The following is a 19,466-nucleotide window of genomic DNA, read 5'->3' on the forward strand; positions in this document are numbered from 1 at the left end:
AAGAATACATTGCCAATTTCTTGGAACACATAGGTTTAATTATTTTGATTAATACGTAGCTTTCTTTGTTTCCTTTTATAGCCGTCCCAAGAAAGGCAAAATTTAAATTACACGTAGATAATATCTTAGATACTTTTCACAGATAGTTTTGTAGCTATTTTTAATTATACAATGTTTTAAATAAGAAGTTTATACACGTATAACATATGTCACGTTAAATGTATAATATTCCTCAAGATACTGACGTTAAAAATTTGAAACTTTCCTTACAGATCAAAAGTATTGTATTTCTGATATCGATATCTTTTACATAAACAAGATTCAAAATAGCGAAACAAGTACTGATAATTAAGCATATGTATTCGGATGAAGATTGTTACTTTACTCTTGAATTTTTATATTGTGAAAATTTCATTTTTCTGTTTCAGCAAGTACCATCTTTTAAGAGCAACTTGGACAAACTGCAACAAGGAATCATGCATATTAATATTGATTCTGTAATATTCAATAATAGGAAAACACGACTGTGTGGAAAAAGACCGAAAGAACGCAGCACGGTTTATATGAGCAATAATAGTTTATTATTACAAAACGCTGGCTCACCAAAAGAATTCAAATTCTGGCAGACACCTTTTACATATTATGTGTGTCATGCAAAACATTGTGAAGTTTCATTAACACCGTTATATTGATAAATTTTGAAACAAAATTAAAAACCTGTACAGAAATTACAAAGTATTACGTATAAGTATATATTTTAAAGATCACGGAAATATTTAAACAATCAATGATCCACTAAATTAATATATCTCAATACTCAGTGAGACCATCTTACTTATATGTTCAAAATTACTATGATTCATAGGGTATGCTAATAAATATTAATAAATATGTGCTTGGATTAAATATCTTATAATATCTATATACATTTTCAAATTAATTTCAAATTTTACTAATGTAATCACGGTAATCTCATTACGGTGCTAATGAAATTTCAAAAACTTTCGTATAACACGCATAATATATTCATAAAAATTTTCCCAGATAAGCGTTCGGATACTTTTGTGAGTCACTGTGTATCTGAACTACTATTTAAAATTTCGAAATCAAATGATATCAGATATCAAAACGAAGAATCTAATTCTCCATGCAACGTTCAAACATTTCTGAAGCAGCGGGAGCTTCATGTACTATCAATTTGCTAGACTTTCCAATATTCCAGACTTTGCTTAAGCATTGCTTCGTCTGTCCCAGATTCAACGTATCAACGTGTCCACGCGATGCATTCAGCGAATCAACATGTTCAAATCGAATTTTCGTCACGGCTGTTTGCTAGGAGGGTCCTGTCATCTCGAAGCTCGGCGAAGTCCCATCAAAAGTTGGCCTGAATACCGGAGGAGTACGTAAGTACAGAGGACGAACAGTCAGTCAGTCGCACAAGTCAGCCTCGTTCTCGATGGCAACCAGCACATCGGTCGTTACCTGGTTGGAGAGGTGGTAGAGAAGAGTAACAAGTGGGGAGCAGAACACCTGGACGACTTCCTGCCAGGGAGTAAGCACCTCAGTCTTCAGGAAGGATCGTTTCACGTCGGTCGTTCGAGTCCACGATATCCTAGAAAGTTACCTATCACCAAAGAGAATACGTATCTTCATCGAAAGAAAGAGAAAAGGAGAAAAAGAAAAAAGAGGAGGAAGGAACTCGCGTCTCGTCCAGAACAGTCGTACTCTTGGAACAGTTCCGGTTCTCAGTCGGTGTTCAACCGGAAACGATCGCGAAATGACGTTAGCCTCGCGGTACGTTCGGTGAACTTGCGAATTCGAAAGTGACCTTTTTTGCTGGATTAACAACAAGATCACCAGTCGGTGTGATACCAGAACAGATTCTTCGCTGATCGTTGTCGCGAACAAACGATTATCAGCTGATCGTTCGTGGCCAGAGTTGACTGGAAGAAGCGGATTACGAAAAACATGGAAAGGACAGCTGTGTTTCTTCTGATCGTCGTTGGCTTGGCTACGCGAGGTTCGTTTTAAAATACTTACTTTATTAAAGTAGCAACATTATGCAATAATTTTCGTGGGTTTTGTGTTGGGAAATTGTTATTCAATCTGTTGATCAAAAACAAGTTAACTCGTCATTCGAGTTTCTAATGTATTAGACACGCAGTGGCGACAAAAGTATTTGTACACAATTCGATCTATTATACAGGGTGGTTGGTAACTGGTGGTACAAGCGGAAAGGGGGCGATTCTATGCGAAAAAAGGAGTCGAAAATATAGAATAAAAATTTTTCGTTTGAGGCTTTGTTTTCGAGAAAATCGACCTTGAATTTTCGCTCGGTACGCGTGCGGTACGTTATAACGGATCTCACTGTAGATCGTTGTCTTGAAAAATTAAAAAAAGAAAAAATTTTTATTCTATATTTTCGACTTCTTTTTTCGCGTAGAATCACCCCCTTTCCGCTTGTACCACCATTTACCAACCACCCTGTAGAATTGATATTCTAATTAATTAGCTCTAAATATATCAAATGTCGAAAATCAATAATATCTTATTTGGGGCGATGTGCAAAAGTTAGCGGCCAACTGGATTTTTTAATTTACACTCCAAAAATGATATTTCTAAGAATTTTAACTAATGTTCTATAAGTATATAACAGTATTGATTTCAGTGTTTTCTTTTATCTGTCGTGCCCTCATACATAATAATATAAGTTGTTGTAAATTTCGCTTTTGGAATATAAAATGAAAAATCTATCTCTCCGGAAACTTTTGTTGTAGCTGTTACGTCTCTGACAGAATTGAAGTTGATCTATTTTTGTTAACTTCTGGTTTCATAGATTATAGAAGTTTCTGGATAAAGGATGACCTGATTAACAGATTAATTGCAAAAATCAACGATAACATAAATATTATATCGGAAGTATAATACTGATATAATATTCGATATAATTCTGTTGCTGTCACATTATTACAATTAAAATGAAACCTTGAAAATTAAATTCTAATTATAATTTTTTCTCTTCTTTTAATCAGTATTTCCGATAGGTACAATAAAACCTTTGATCAAGTAATTGATAATAATGTAAATTCTTTTAGAAAAATATTAGAAATTATCGAAATGGAAACGACTCGTAATCGGTAATTATTAGTAATATGTGGTTTTGCATATTATAAAGTGATTATTTATCTTGTTAATATTTGTAAAATACTATTAAAGAAAGAAAAATCAGGAAAGGTAATAGTATATTGTTCCTTGTTTATACGTAACATTATACAACGCTGTAGCAAAGGACAAGTTTACTTTAGAGTTCACGTTTAAACTCCTTACAAAAGAGCATTTAGAAATCCCTTGTCTGCCTATCTTAAAGAGAGTATCTTTTTGCTCTTTTAATTAAGAGTATGGAAAATTCACGGGAGTTTTAAGAACAAAGCCACTCTTTCTAGGAGATAAAAATCTGCGCAGAATACAATATAAATTTTTATCATGATAAAATACGATGCGTAATATATGATTATCTAATAGAGATTCAGAAATTAGTATTTTCGATGAATACAATTAAAAATCGAAATGCAGATTTTTTTAAACTGTTACCTAATTACACGAAAATTTAACAACGCATGATAAAAAGTTATGATATTCTTACTGCCTCTTGTAATCATTGTTTAAGAACGATATGTCTGATAGTTCTTACTGATAATTGATCAAAGCAAAGTAATTTGAAATAATTTTTTTTTTTATTTAATTCTTTATATTCACAATTTGTCCAGTTTGGACATTTGGTAGAATTTTTTAGCTGTCTTTGAAATAATTAAAAGCAAATAGAAAAATTGCATTACGATCGCTTCGATTTTACCTATTTGATTAATAATTTTTATAATTTTAGCGCATTTGTCTATATAATATAATTTCAATTAAGCTAACACTTTTCTTCTAAGCTTGCTTAAATGTAAAAGTTGAAATCCTAATTTTGAATATCTTGGCAAACAACCATCTGCTTATAAAGGAAATGAAAAAATCAATTATTTATTACTATCACATTATACTAACATTATTATTTCAATGAAATTTATATATAGTATGTCACTCAAAAATATATTCGTAGATCCGTCGAAATTTAAAAAAGTTCCCGTTTGTCGTATTTTTTTAACGAGGAACTCTTCTTGATGTGTTAAAACCGGATATAAGCCTTTCAAAGTGTATTTCCATCTATCTCGGAAGCGCGAGTAATTCTTCAGCATCGATCACCGACTACGAGAGTAGCAAATTCATTTTCTCGATTGGATGCATCTATTCTTAACGCGTAAATCCATTTTTGTAGTGTAAAGCGGCAAATGTACTTGCCTTCACGCGCACAGGTGTCAAATTGACTTTTCTATCTATGCTTTTTGCATTTAATGGGAAGTGCTGTGAAAGATTATCGTTTATGACATAGCTACATATTTGTTGGTATTTCATTCCTTTCATTATTTTTTACCAGCTTTCATTATTTACTTTCTAGTTTTATTATTATTTTTCGTTATATTTCGTTATATTATATTTCCTGCTATAAATTATTAAATACAGTTTTCATACGCGCGATGAACATTTCATTTTGACATTTTGATATTTTAATATTATTTCAAAACCTTATAAACAATGAATTTTTATAAATTTTTCATTTTAATTATTGTGCTGTTTATAGTCAGTTTCTGTAGATTATGCTAGCTGATGATTCGATATGGATTTTCTTTAATGAGAATTTCTGCTCTTTATTTTTTCATTTTCAGTGTACTGTTTGTTATATGCTTATTAGCATTTCTCTTTTTCTAATTGTAAAAAATAGATTGATGTTGATTATTCTTAACATCGCTTTCTTTAAATAAATAATAGAAGTGAAGAATTTTTAACACAATCCAATTCAAAAATAAATGTTGTAAGTGAACAGTTTGTTGATCTATTTCATTCATAAATCAGTAGATTAATGTTATTAAATACTATAAAAGTTTCTTCCAGCGAAGTTTCATGAATTATCGTTATTTACATGTATAGGCAACCAATAATAAATTACACATATTTTATAATTCTGCGATATTCGTAATATACTTGTTATGTGATTTTGAAATATTAATACATCGTGAAATGCCAATAAGTTCTCCTAATCAGTTAATACTCATGTAAAATAAATACATCGTGGTCTTCATACATTTTCTATTCTATATCAATATTTTTAAAATATAATTTGTTAGCTAATTACTAAATAATAATATTTTTTAAATTATATATAAATATAATTAGATATCTACGTCAACGTGTATATAATGTCTCAAGTAACAAAATTACGTCGTCTAGTAAATCAATTCTTCTAACTTTTAAAAGAGACTCTAGTCGTTTAGTTCAACTTTTAAAGAGATCTTCTGTTTTTAAAGAGTGTTGGAACATTTTCGTAAACCGTATAAAAATATATAGTGCGATAAAACGGGAATTCAGATTTTAAAGAATAGGTGGTGGGCGAATAAAAGAGAAATATGTTTTAATAAACACTGTTCAAACGAAAATTATTACTTTTCAAATTCTAAGTAATATTCATTTATTTAAAATCGATAGATAGTACAAGCATATTTATTCTTTTCATAATTATGACTTTTCTTTATATCTCCTCCTTCCTCCTCCATTTATACACGTCTGATATCTTCATACCAAGGAACTCTATACTTTTTCATAAATTTCTTGGGAATTTTCTAATGCGATCTAGATGATGGTGTTATAAAAGTCTTTTGTAACCACGGAAAGTATTCATTGCTTTTATGGAGAACCATAGGTTCCAGAACAAATAAATTACTCGCGTTACGAAAAACTGCTTATAGCTTCGAAAATGTTAATTTTATAAGACATGTTTATAAGACATGTTTTCTAGATTTGTCTGCCCTTAAAAATCTATATCTATTTTCTCTACCCTTACGGTCTACGTAATATTACGTTTGTTGCGTACGGTCTTAAAATTCCAACTCCTTAATATTATGCTCGATAAAAATATGATAGCGTCGCTTCTAAAGGGAAAGTAAGTAGGATGACCCATGCGAATAATCTGAAGACGTAGCTTTCGTTTGATCAATTGCGGATCGTATTTGGAATTTTCTAAAATTCACGATTACTAGGACCATTTCTCTTCATTTTGCGAGTAATGTATCCTTCCTATATGTCAGCCTTAATCCTGTATGTATAAATTTTTAAAAATTTGTTTAAATTTAATTAAATTTTATTTTTATATGACCTAATTATACATAATTTAATCTCAATTATTAGAAAAGAATTTACTGAAATCTCAGTGTTAACTATGTATAAAAAGAATGTACTAAAATTTCAGTATATATATATGTCGGGTTATCGTTGGGTTTATGGGCGTGTAACGAATCTTCATTCGAACTAGCCATCGTTGTTGTACGATAGAGATTATATTTACTGGTATAAATACTGATTTTTACAAAGTTTGACAAATAATCGTGGTGATTAAACACTCGAGATGTTAGTGACAATTTTCTTAGGTTGAATAACGAATCCACGGTCAACGGGGCAACTCTTTGTTAAACGTAGAATATATTTTGAAGCACAAAGTAACGTTTGCTGTGACGCTCGGTGTAATAATGCACGTAGAGACGATGCGCAAACTCTCCAAGGTGATCGCAAGAATAAAAGACTGATGGAAATTTTCCTCTCCTTACGATCGCGTTTGTTCGTTGCATATTGGCCGGGGATACCAACAAAATTCCAGCCGCCGTTGCTAGGCAGACCCGCGTAGAGCTGACATTGCTCCTGTCCAGGGTTTGATTGTTAATACAACGTGAGTCCCACAATATTGGCACTTCTCTGTTAGGTAAAAACGTTCATCCCGTGACCGTGGCTACGTTCGACGACCAGTCCTGTCACCTCGAGTCCAAGCCCATCGTCGCAAATCTCGGGCAAACATAATAGGATTGAATCATAACAACTATTTCTAAATTTTATCATTTAAGTACAGCTATAATAAATAGTCTAGACTAAAGTATTGGGGATCTTCCCAAAAATTCCAAAAGAAAGGCCCCGATGTCCCCTTATCTCCGACATATATATATATATATCGTAGGAAGACTGCAGATACTTCGAAGTTGACTCGTGTTATGTGATCAAACTGTTTTGCAAGGTGTTCATTACATACTATTAGAAAAGTCGTCGTAGATTTCACGATTAGCCCACCTAGATTGTGTGTGAAAAGCGATTCATAAAAGTGGCTTTTCTACGTTTAACGATCGCAATCACTTCTCATAGTAAAGTGACGGTTGCCCGTATTTCCCACGTTTCATCGGGAGCCACACACTTTTCTGTTACGCAGTTTTCAACTACTTCCTGAATACTGTGTTCCCAACTAATTACATTCTTCCGTCTGGATCGCTACTCAGTCGTGTCAATCTTCTCCCTGTTTCTTTTCCAGCCCTTTCATTCTGTTATCTTCTATCTTTCATTCTTACGAGCTTTCTTTCGAACGATCGGATCGATCGAACGATTATCCCTCGGTGTTTGATTCACACAGGAATTAAATTCTTATCGCGAATACAATAGCTTTCCTTGTCTCCTTTTTTATTGTCTTATGTCTTCGATTGACGCGAAGTGTAATTAAATCTTAGTGAAAGGATTCATTAATGTACCGACATCTAGAAAAACTATAGTAAAGTAGTAATTTCAGTTTTCGTAACTGAATAACGCAACTGTGACAACAAATTAATGGGATAGTTGATAATTAAATAATATAGTTTGTTAGAAAGATAGTTATTTCATGTAATAGTGTTTAAACAACTATGAGTATTTAAATAGGTAAAATGCTTATCAATAGATTTAGATCATAATTATTAATTGAAGTAAAAATTTGAAAGTCTTTCTATGTTTGTAATGTTTCAAAATACGAGAATATATTTCAATATATAATAATTAGTTGAATTTATTATTAAGTACTTCCCTATTTATGCGTTCATTACTGTATATCGATGAATATGTACCTTTTCAAGCAGTTGAATACTTTTGGAACCGACTGCATATTTATCAAATAATAATATAATAAATATCTTTGGAATTCTTTATCTGATCTATCTATTGGAAACTTGAGTAGAAGTCGCGTCGATATTTTTTATATGGTACATGATTTAATCCAAATGAAGTTTGGTATTTCAAGTTTCTATATAAATATTTCTATATTTATAGAAATTTATTTAAAATGATAATGAATAATATCATCGATAAAAGAAATTTAGAATATTCTCGGATCATGAATATTACGTTCTGTATATTAGAAATTTATTAATAAGTAATTAATATTTTGATGTAACAATAGTCAGGTTAAATCTATTGAGTATGTATATATTCTTACTTTCGTATATATAATATGCCTATTGTATAACTAATTTAGTTCTACTATTTCAATCGTAAGAAACTAACACTCCGCTAGCTGTTTAATTTATTAACTGCAAATACTAAATTGATACATTAAAATTGTATATCAAGATAATAACAATCATTCAATATGTTTGTTTAATCCACTGATATTTTAGGAATTAAAATACACATACAGTCGTATCTTAATTATTTTATTTTCGCAGCTTGTAAAGTCGAGAAATCTATACCAACGCAAGTTTATTCAAGATCTTCATCGGTTAAAATTAATTTATAATTCATGTACATTTATAGTTTGAAACATTATATGATGTGATGAGGCTATATGTAAATTTGTTTCATTAGCGCTGTTTAATTTTCAGTTATTATCCTAACTGTTTAAAATTTCTTTTCTAATATAGTTTTGAAAGAAACGTAGTTCGTTTCGAAACGATATTTTATTTCGCTATGATTCTATTTCCCACATTTTGATTTTACACTTCTAGATTTTTGTCATTTATTTTTCTGATGTTATTTAATAATTACGTAAGCTCGATTAATGTAATTATTAATATAAATAAACGTTACTTATATTACGATTTTAAATAAGTATGATACATGTATACAAAATATGGAACACACATTGCTGTTCATAAGCATTAGAAACCTCCTGGTCTTATAAGAACCATAATAGTTAACCTAAGTTGTAAAGGAAACGATTAATGGATTAGAATTTTATATTTAATATAAAATCGCGATCAATACCTAGAGCGAAAAATTTGTCGTTAACATAAAAATTTGTTGAAGTTGTTCGCAAGAATTACAAAGACATAATGAATTAATAACAGTACGTTGGTCATTATAGTTTCTTTTAATTAAATGAAAAGTTCAAGAATCTGATTTTGATTATAAGATCGATCACTGCACGTTTATGCATGTAACAATAACGAAATAATCAGAAAATAGAAGATTCACTTTATTATATCACATTAATGGAATTATTATTATCAACATTGAATATACAGGATGGTTGGTAACTGGTGGTACAAGCGGAAAGGGGGTGATTCTACGCGAAAAAAGAAGTCGAAAATATAGAATAAAAATTTTTCGTTTGAGGCTTCGTTTTCGAGAAAATCGACCTTGAATTTTCGCTCGGTACGCGTGCGGTACGTTATAACGGATCTCACTGTAGATCGTTGTGTCGATGGAAAAATTAAAAAAAAAATTTTTATTCTATAGTTTCGACTTCAATTTTCGCGTAGAATCATCCCCTTTCCGCTTGTACCACCAGTTACCAACCACCCTGTATAAATCCTGTACAGTCGTAGTAGTAGTATTTATTACAACATCCTTCCATTTCAATTATATAGGTCCTTTATATGTAAAATGAATATGTTCAAAATCTTCCAAATAGAACAAATTTTTACTTTATATCCATTTGCCATATAAAAAATATGCATTTATATAAATAGTGGCAGCCCAATAATTATATTGCAATATTTATCATCATAAATGTTAATCGATGATAAGGATGTGGTTTGCGATTGGCAGGCAAAAATTTTGCAAAGCGAACATTCACATTTTGGTATCGACCTACTGACCAGCGATGTAGAAATCAGGAACAGATCGGAAAACTGGTAGGGCCCGTGAAATGATCGAAAGCGACTGACACGTGCGTGTTACACATAAGTATGTGCATCGCGCGTACACACGATGTAACATGCGTCAGTTTCTGCCTTGAAAACAAAAGGTCGACGTGTTTAATTAGTCTGGCTTGGTTCCTAATTTCCCACGATTCCGTGAAGTAACGGGAAACTCTGAACAAGAAAGAAGAAGAAGGTGGAGTTCGACCTTCCTCTTCTCACCTACTTTTGCCCTGATTATCCACTTTTCTTTGGACGTGGGCGAATCGTCAAAACCACGTGTTGCGTTACGGATATCCAGTTAGAACGTCCACGATTGGCTGACGTTCCTCCGCGTGTTTCTCTTTCTATGAAAACCGTACCACTAGACCGTAGATATCAATGAAAATTTAAGCAGATATACGTTTCATATACTAAATATTACAACGAATATTCTACTTTGGATATTTTATACAGTTTTGCATTTTAGATATTTGTAGATTCTGTGTATATTTGCATCTTTAAATGTTGCATTTCAAATGCATAAAAATCCACCGTCTAGACGTCACATAATATTTTTATGAGAATTCTCATTTTCATTCTAGTGTGAAATACGAATAAAAGAAAATCACAGAGAATAAAAGTTCATTTTTGTAGATCTTTTTAATCATAATGCTATTCGATATTTCAAAAGGGAACTAATATGTTAAATCCAAAAAACTAAAAAAAAAAGAATGAATTGAAGAAAGTTAGAAGATGTAGAAACAGTTGATAAATTCATAAAACTTTGTAAAAAAGTCATAGATCTCTTATATGTTACTAAAAATGGCAATCGATGTTTTTGGAATGTTTAGAAATGTGAAATGAGGATTAAAAAGAAACAAATAGAAAATGTCTTGTTTATTTTGAAATTGTTTTTTTTACTGTAAATGATTTATACGTAAATCATGTTCTTTCCCTCGTCTTCATTATGTTATTCTTTATGTTTCTGACATATGGAAATCTTTCTAGAATAATTTGGTGCAGAACCTGTTTTCTCTTGGATTTGGTTTAATTAGTCAGTTTATGAATAATGTGACTATGTAATACATTAATATAATACTAATATTCTTACAACTTCAACACATAGACATCTTTCAAGAATATCTAGTTTTATGTAGAACTTTATTTTAGTTCTATTTAATTTAATTTAGTATAGTTTAGTAGGTTTATGAATTCATAGAATTAGGTGAATGTTAGAATGAAGTGATTTAGTTTAACCAGTTTAACCAGTTTGTGAATAGCAATAAGTAAAATGTGTGAGTTCAAAGATGTTTTATTAGCACTGGAACGACCGTCAAAGTGGTAGATTTCAGTTTCCTGTTTTTTGTGATAACTAAGGATATGCTTTTCTTAAAATTAAGGTTAATTTTTATTGATGTCGAAATACATATAATTAGAGATATTCCTATCTTATTTTCAACATACAATTTTAATTATAAACTATACATTAGGCGATGATTAACCTAGTACTAAAATGTTTTTACATAGTACGGATATTAGATCTAAGAAATTATTCAGATTTAGTTTCCTAGATTTTCAGTTACAGATAATTTTAATATGAGTTAGATATTTGTTGAAACTTTACTAATTCTCAATTCTGATAATACCGTTAGATCATAAGTGAGACACGATTAAGTTACTTAATTTTAAAATATTTCATTTTAATTCTAAATACGATAAGCTGTTTAATATAAAGTAATTTTTAATATAAAGTAATTTTTAATATAAAGTCATTTTTATTTTAATCACGTTTCTATTTGTTAAAACAATTTGATCGATATTTATTTTTATCGCCTTTTGAAGTGTCTCGTATATTAATTACGATTAGTATTGTATTATTTATGCATATTTCACATTAAATGAAAAATTTGAAAATTCTATTTTTCTTGCGCTTTAACCTTTTTAAGCAGTCATGCAAACTTCTTTCCTATCTCGCTGTTTTAGAATAGACAAATTGAAAACTGATAAGATTTATAGGTTGTGTGAATATTTTTTAATTAATGGCAAAAGGAAGATTAAGTATCTGACAATGGAATGCGTTTGCCTCGATAGAGAGACTGGATAATCGATAAAATTGCTATGATAATCACTACTAAAAGATAACGGTTGAAATAGCGGTGACCTGATATTCGCACCGGAATAACTTTTACCCTTTCCATGCAATTGTAACTCGCTGTGTCCACTCTACTGACCTACATATATTCCGCGCGTATGCGAAATATAAGTAGACTTTGTGCAAGCAATAATTTTTTGAACAACAAATAAGTTTCATCGTGGCTACGATACAATAAGGCCCGCGAGGAAATTAAAAATTTATCAAAAAGACATTTTGTACAAAAATTATTACTATAATTACATATGTTATTTTTGCAACATTTTTGTAATAATGTAATTAGAGAAATTGAATTTGAGAAATTGTTTTAAATAATTTCGAATTGTTTCAAATTTATTATTATGATATGTGAGAGTTAAAAATTTTCAGGAGTATAATGTCTAATAACAAATAGGGAAGACAATAACAATATAACTAGATACATAAATATGATTGAATATATATTTGCCTGGAAAATTGTGTCCAGCTCAAAAGTTTGGAGCATGTTAAAATTTCAAAAGAGATAATAACTTCCTTAAGTAGATGAATATTTTATTTACAATATTATCCTCTCATAGTATTGAAACTGTAATTAATCCTATTTAAAAATTGAGATTGCAATTATAACACATCCTTGTATTTGCGGCAAAGTTTGTTTCATCCAAAAAACAAAGAGCGTTCCAATTTGTTATATGTATAGAGGAGACGTAATTGTTATAACTCAAATTAAAAAGTCAAATATGTATAAAAAATATATAAAAAGTAACTCAGATATATTTAGTATAATAATTGATATTGGAGTGTATAAAGGAAAGAGAGAGAAACTGGGGAAATGGCCAAAAAGGGAAAAGAGCAAGAAAGAGAAAGAAGGGGCTAGAAGAGGTGAGAAATGGAGGGACGCAGATAGAAGCAAGAGAGGAGCAAGAAAGGATGACAGCAGACCAAATTATAGAAGAAAGAAGAAAGAGAGAAGCAGAAGAGAAGGGGAAAATGATAAGGGAATCCAAATATAATATACATTACAGAAATATCGCCAAAGAAAAATTACCAAAGTACTTAGAAGGGAAGATGAAGTGGAAGGACAGAGGAATATTGGCAAGATTCAGATGTGGAAACAAGACCAAAGCGAGGGAATACTGGAAAGAAGAGGGAGAAAAAAGATGCAGACTATGTAGAAGGAAAGAAGAAGACCTGAGACATGTAATAGAAGAATGTGAAATAACGGGAGGACCAAAGGACATAGGAAACACGCTAAACGAGACTGGAGAAGGTTTAACAGAACTAAAAGCAATAATAGAGAAGAGAAGGGCAAACGACAGGAAGGAAGCACAGCAAAGAGGCAAAAGCCCAAAGTTGCAATAGTTTTTAGTCATTAGTTCTTAATTTGTAGTTTTTAGTTCTAGTTTTTAGAGATAAAGTAATTAAGGGAGTGCAAAAGAATAGAGTGAGAAAGAGGGGAGGTAGACGTATAAGAAGAGAAATAGACATAAGAGATGTAAAACCGAAAGTTCGTCCAAAGTCGAAAGGCACAGACTAAGCAATAATAAAATAAAAGAATAAATAAGAATTTATATTTTGTTTTAAACGATCATATTCAGGAATAACCACAGTAAATGATTAAAATCGTTGGTTGCGGTAATTTTCATCGCGTCCTCTATTTAAGCAAAAATTCCTATACATACATAAATTATTATAAATATATGAATTTTGCATATATTAGGTTGTCCGGAAAGTGTATTTCTTTCGTAAACGTGTTTTTTTGCAACAGTGCACCTTCATACAAACGTGAAACCAAGTCTGTGAAATGTCACGGTGTTTATCTCAACAAAACAAAATGGATCGTACGTAATTCGACAAAATAATATATAGCAAAAAACGTTGTGCGTCTATTATTTCCTCATACAACGAAAGAAACTTTTCGGACAACCTAATACATATGCAAAAGAATTGTTATTTTCATCCCTGTCTGTATAAGTCTTAATATATTAACAAAAAAAAAGAAAAAACGTACTAAACATAATACAAATTACTTGAGATAAAAATGTTTCATTTTAACATAGTTATATTCTTAAAAAATTGGTAACTTCAAAGTATTAAGAACTTCGAGAATGATCTAATAATAATGTTGCAATCATATACATATATAAGGAACAAGGCTGAGTAAGTTTAAGGTAGCCTGATTTCTAATTGATTATTATCAAAATCTAATTAAATTGTAAGTACAAGAGCAACATCTATCATTAAACAGTGTTGTAACAAGAAACAGAAACGCCTTATGAGTTCATCGATGTACGTATTTTATACTGATCTTACCGTGAATCTTCGGAAGCACGGCAAGAAATATCCTTCACGCATAATTGTGCCAACTTTCATCGAGCAGCACGCCGCGCCGCGCCATTGCAACCTGTGCGGATGAGTATAATTGAGATTCTTACCAAGTTACCTTTACCATCTTTGGTCCTTAATTAAAATTGCTTTCACGAAATAATTTCCGTTTTTATACAATTCCTCTTATTAAAAGCTGTATCTCAAATATTGTACTTATTATGCATGAAGTTCACTTGATGTATATATATATTTGTGACTGATTGTGATATATCAGATGATTCTATATAATTTTAACATTACTCTGTTACATTGCTAAAATGCTATGTACAGGAACAAAGGAGGAAGTGTAACTTTCTAGTATGATTGTACTCCATAAAAATGGCTGATAAACGTATTATCATCAATTGCTTTTAGTTTCTTCATTCTTTTATGCTTTTGTTCTTTTATGATCTGAGTTTCGATATACTGCTCAGTTCATTTTGGAATGAAAAAGAAGATTCAAGTGTGAGATGAAAGAAATCTTGTACATCGTATGCATCAAAGTTCCTTTAGAACACTATGTTTCTTAACCACATAATTTATTAAATGCTTTAAATAATGATAAAATTATTCATGTGAGTAATTTGTTTATTTTTAAAAGTATTACACGTAATGGTAAATATTTCACTTATAAAAATGAATACTATACGTATTTCCTAATGATCTTACGTACAAAAATATTATACGAAAACTTTTGCATTATGAGATTTAAAGCTTTTACTGACTCTTATTTTTATAAATTTGGAAATGTACCTACCACTTATTAAAAATTCGAGCTGCATTGTTGTTATTTCTATCCTCAGAGGTAAGATCAGAATAGTTATTATTTTATTGAATGGATAAATCTATCACACCGTTCCGAGCTAAATAACCTTTATGCATGCGTTTACAAAAAACTAGGGATAAAAACAAAAAGGTATCTTAAGTCTATCGATTAAATCTATCGATTGTAACTAGGATCACCCTCTAGTTACTATTTCTTATAACTAACGCATCTGCATATGGATGGCAAGCACGAACTCATGTTGTCATTTTCAACATACATTTTATTGCTTTCTACATACGAGTATATATTTCTATGAATTTATGATATTAAAAGAACATTTAATTCTTTCAGTGCAATCAGATATTTTTAATTTTAATCATCAATGCATATATATATGCATAGTAATGTGTACGTATATTGAGTGTGTGGTATTAAATGTAAGAATTATACAACAATGCTGTAGAATAAGCTTTAGAAATTTATTTAAAAGGTAAGAAACCCTGGGTACTTAAAATGTTTCAATATTTTTGGAAAATAGAAATATACTAAATAGAACAATAGAATAAATCGCATTAATAATATAAAACAATTATATGTATAGACAACAGAAATATTATTTATTTAGTTTAAGCAATTATTATGAAAATTATATCGTGTTCGATGACATTAATCGTATGCTCAATTAATATTTTACTCACGTCAGGATCGAATGACTTCCGTTTTCGCTTCTGTACATACATAGAAGTTAAATCACGGTATAATTATAAGACAAATATTGGTAGAGTAAACGACAAGCAAGAAGTATCGTGTGGCGTTATATCTTGAGGTTCAGCGTAAGTTCTGCCCCGGTTTGCGGTTTAACAATTACGATGATACGAGGTAGCAACCTACATTAAGCGGATGCAACGAACCGTCAGCTCAACTACGAAGAAACTTTTTTAGAAAACAAGGTGCTCGATAATCTTCGGCAAGCATACGCAAACCTTTGTGGAAGGAGGTCGCTTGTTCACTCTTGAGCGCACTAAAAATAATGCGTCGACATAGATGGGAAAAAATTAGAATCAAATTTCTTATATTCCAATACATTTATTTTATCAAACAATATAATTTTTCAATGATCTTCGATATTGAAGTAATATTAAAACTAGAGAAAAATACGAAAGATAATTGAAGAGATATTTATATATATAATTTAGAAAATCATTAATTAATTTTGTCGGTTTCTACATTTTTGATGTTAATTATATTAGAAACAATACGTACAATATGGCATTTGTACTGGCAATTTACATTGAGTATTTAGTGAATTATCGAGAATTTAAGAGATATCGATTGTATCTTGATTATACACAAGAAACTTGATTGATGGAACAATTTGAAACAAAATTGAAAATGCACATCGAACGTACAAGCTACAAGATATTTCGTATAACTGTATATTTGACAAAGATAATAAGATATTCAGTAAATCGATATTCAGTAAAGTCATCGTTAACGTTAAATGTATATAATACGATTTAATTGCTGTGTATTAATCTTTTACTCGATATATGTTTGTAATAATTTCTATATACATTTTGAGATTGGTTTCAAATTTTACTACTGTAATGACGCTAATTGTGTCCCATTACAATCCTACTGAAATTTCCTAAACTTTCATATAACATACATGACACATGCATAAAAATGCTCTATGCCAAGCGTTCGAATATTTTTGTGAATCACACATATGTACTATTGAAAATGACAACGTGAGTTCGTGCTCGCCATCCATATGTAGATACGTTAGTTATAAGAAACTAGTTACAATCGATAGATTTAATCGATAGGCTTAAGATACTTTTTTGTTTTTATCCCTAGTTTTTGTAAGCGCGTGCAATAAATGCGTGTGATAGATTTATACATTCAATAAAATAATAACTATTGTGATCCTAACTCTGAGTATAGAAATAACAACATGTACATATATAGGAATATATTTGTCTACAAGTTGAAAAAGTTATTTTGTATAGGTTGACATCACTGCTTATATGACTATAATATTACTCATATTAGCAAATAGCGATTGCATCAACGCTCCATCCTTCATTTCCAGTTACGGTTTCACTTTTGTCTTCTTTGTTTGCCCATTCGAGACAAATGTTTGGCCGGCGGGAAATACATACGGTAAAATGATGGTAGGTATCGTACGCTTAAACGTTTTGATACTCCGGTCGTTCAGTATAAGGCAGGAAGAACAGACAAAGTAACTGATAAATATGTAAATCGTATGGCCTGAACCGTTACGTGGTCATCATTTCTGTGTCTACATTCGGAACCGTTTAGTCAGTTATCCTTTGAAGAATGTCGCTTCGACAGCCATGGTAATCAATTAGAATTATCTGCTACTTTTTGGGAGAATAAAGTCTAACAGATATTCCTAACCTCTATTTTGTAAATGTAGGTCTTTCGCGTTCGGGATAATTCGAACATGGCACTACACCTGATGTGTTTCACTTTGTGCTATTGGGTTGCTCGAAAAGTTCGTAGTAATATTTCAAAAAGATCAGAAGGTAATATATTTTTGTAGAAGTTAGAATTTTATTAAATAATTCATGCATTGCCTCTTTTGCGGTACATTTAGCTATTTATTGGATAACCTCATAAAGTTTGTCGAAATATGTTCGTATTTCTTTGCGATCCATTGTTTCAAGCAATTTTCGTGATTCTGAAGCAATTTGGCTTTTGTCATTAAAAAACTTTTGTTTTATACTTGAAACTAAATATTGTCTGTTTGAAAAACACTTTTTCTGTTCACTAATCTTGCATCTTTTTCCGCAAACATGTTTCGTTACATTTAATGACGAATTAATAGCATTTTTCAGAATTTTCTATTTCATTGTTTCACAGAAGTTTAATATAATCGTTCTCCAAACTTGGAAACACTACGGACTCCCAATATTTATTTACCGTAATTCAAATTACAATTACAATTTCAGACGTTTGCAGACATTATATAAATGTTTCCAGATTTCTCAACAACTGTTATCCTATTGAAAAGTGTAACGTTGATGAATCGGTTTTCACAGTAAGAGTTAACTTTGATATTTTTAACAAATGTACACGCATCGATACTCGTACATATCCTGAAAAATTTATGTCACAATACTTCCGTTATCTTTTCTCAGAGTTGTATGGCATTGTAGTCGCGCACGTGCCATTTTCTATTGTCTCCTAAATAATCCTACAAGTTAATATATTTACAGTTAACACCTAGTTATTGAGACATGTCAGAAGCCGTTATCTATAGATCTCAGGCCCATCTCATTCTTCTTTTGTACCTTCGATAATCGACATCCTGCAATAAACCTAAATACCAGACTTCTATTGCAAACCACTTTCGAATCTCCTAATCTACTCTCTTCGAGGGAAGGTACGACTTACATATACCAGTTTTATACCTTTCTTTTGTCTTTCAGTTAATATAAGTTTCCCATACAAGAAAATCCAATGAGCTAATATTAGGTCACGTTGAAAGTTGTCGTATTCTTAAGCTGTTTGTTTTGGAAGAATATAACTCTGCCAAATTGGAATATTTCTTAATTATTTAAAATAATTTTCACAATTTTCGATACGTTTCATAGAAGTATTCATTACGATATGTGGGCCACTACTCTCAAAGAAGTCATTGAAATGTTCAAACTACAAAATCAAATGCTTATTCTACTTTTAATCTTCGACTCCGCTTTCTTGACAATATAACGCTTCTGTTCCGACATTCCAAGCATCGTGTAAAATAAATGAAATTAAGTTCAGCTCTTAGTCGAAAAACGTTCGACTATAAATTCTCCGACAATAAATTCTCGATGCTTACAAAAAAGATTGCAACAGGCTGAAGGAAAGAACAGCTAGAAATCATTTGGTTTTCGTGTAAAAGCGAACAATGGATCCGCGCGTGTGGAATGCGAATCGTGTTAGAAAGCAACTCGAACCTCTCGGTCCAATGGCCAGAATGACAACAGCGGGCGGATGACAAAAAAAAAAAAGAAAAAAGGAAAAGAATCGACGATGTTGAAGAAGAAAAATTATCGCGTTACGCAAGCAGACGAGGTGAAATTTTGCGAGGCCTCTCCATTTTCATGCAGTTCCCCCTTTGTCCATTGGATTTACACGCGTGCACGTACGTTGTACGTCGGCATAGCCGATGACTTCCTAGGTGATT

General features: G+C 31.1%; 1 protein-coding gene across 2 annotated transcripts in view; it reads left to right on the top strand.

Annotated features, from left to right (window-relative positions):
- Positions 1 to 1,557: 1,557 nt before the first annotated feature.
- Positions 1,558 to 19,466, top strand: part of LOC138183904 (uncharacterized) — an 81,457-nt gene continuing 63,548 nt past the window's right edge. Inside the window, exon 1 of one of the 2 annotated variants that reach the window (XM_069121424.1) lies at positions 1,558 to 2,020. In XM_069121424.1, coding sequence (XP_068977525.1) covers positions 1,969 to 2,020 — 52 coding nt within the window. In that variant the 5' untranslated portion in view covers positions 1,558 to 1,968. Of the gene's footprint in view, positions 2,021 to 17,328; positions 17,443 to 19,466 lie in introns of those variants that run through there. The other variant, XM_069121435.1, reaches the window with a different exon arrangement.

Source organism: Bombus flavifrons, chromosome 1, assembly GCF_040668555.2.
Source record: "Bombus flavifrons isolate JBK064 chromosome 1, iyBomFlav1_principal, whole genome shotgun sequence".
NCBI lineage: Eukaryota > Metazoa > Arthropoda > Insecta > Hymenoptera > Apidae > Bombus > Bombus flavifrons.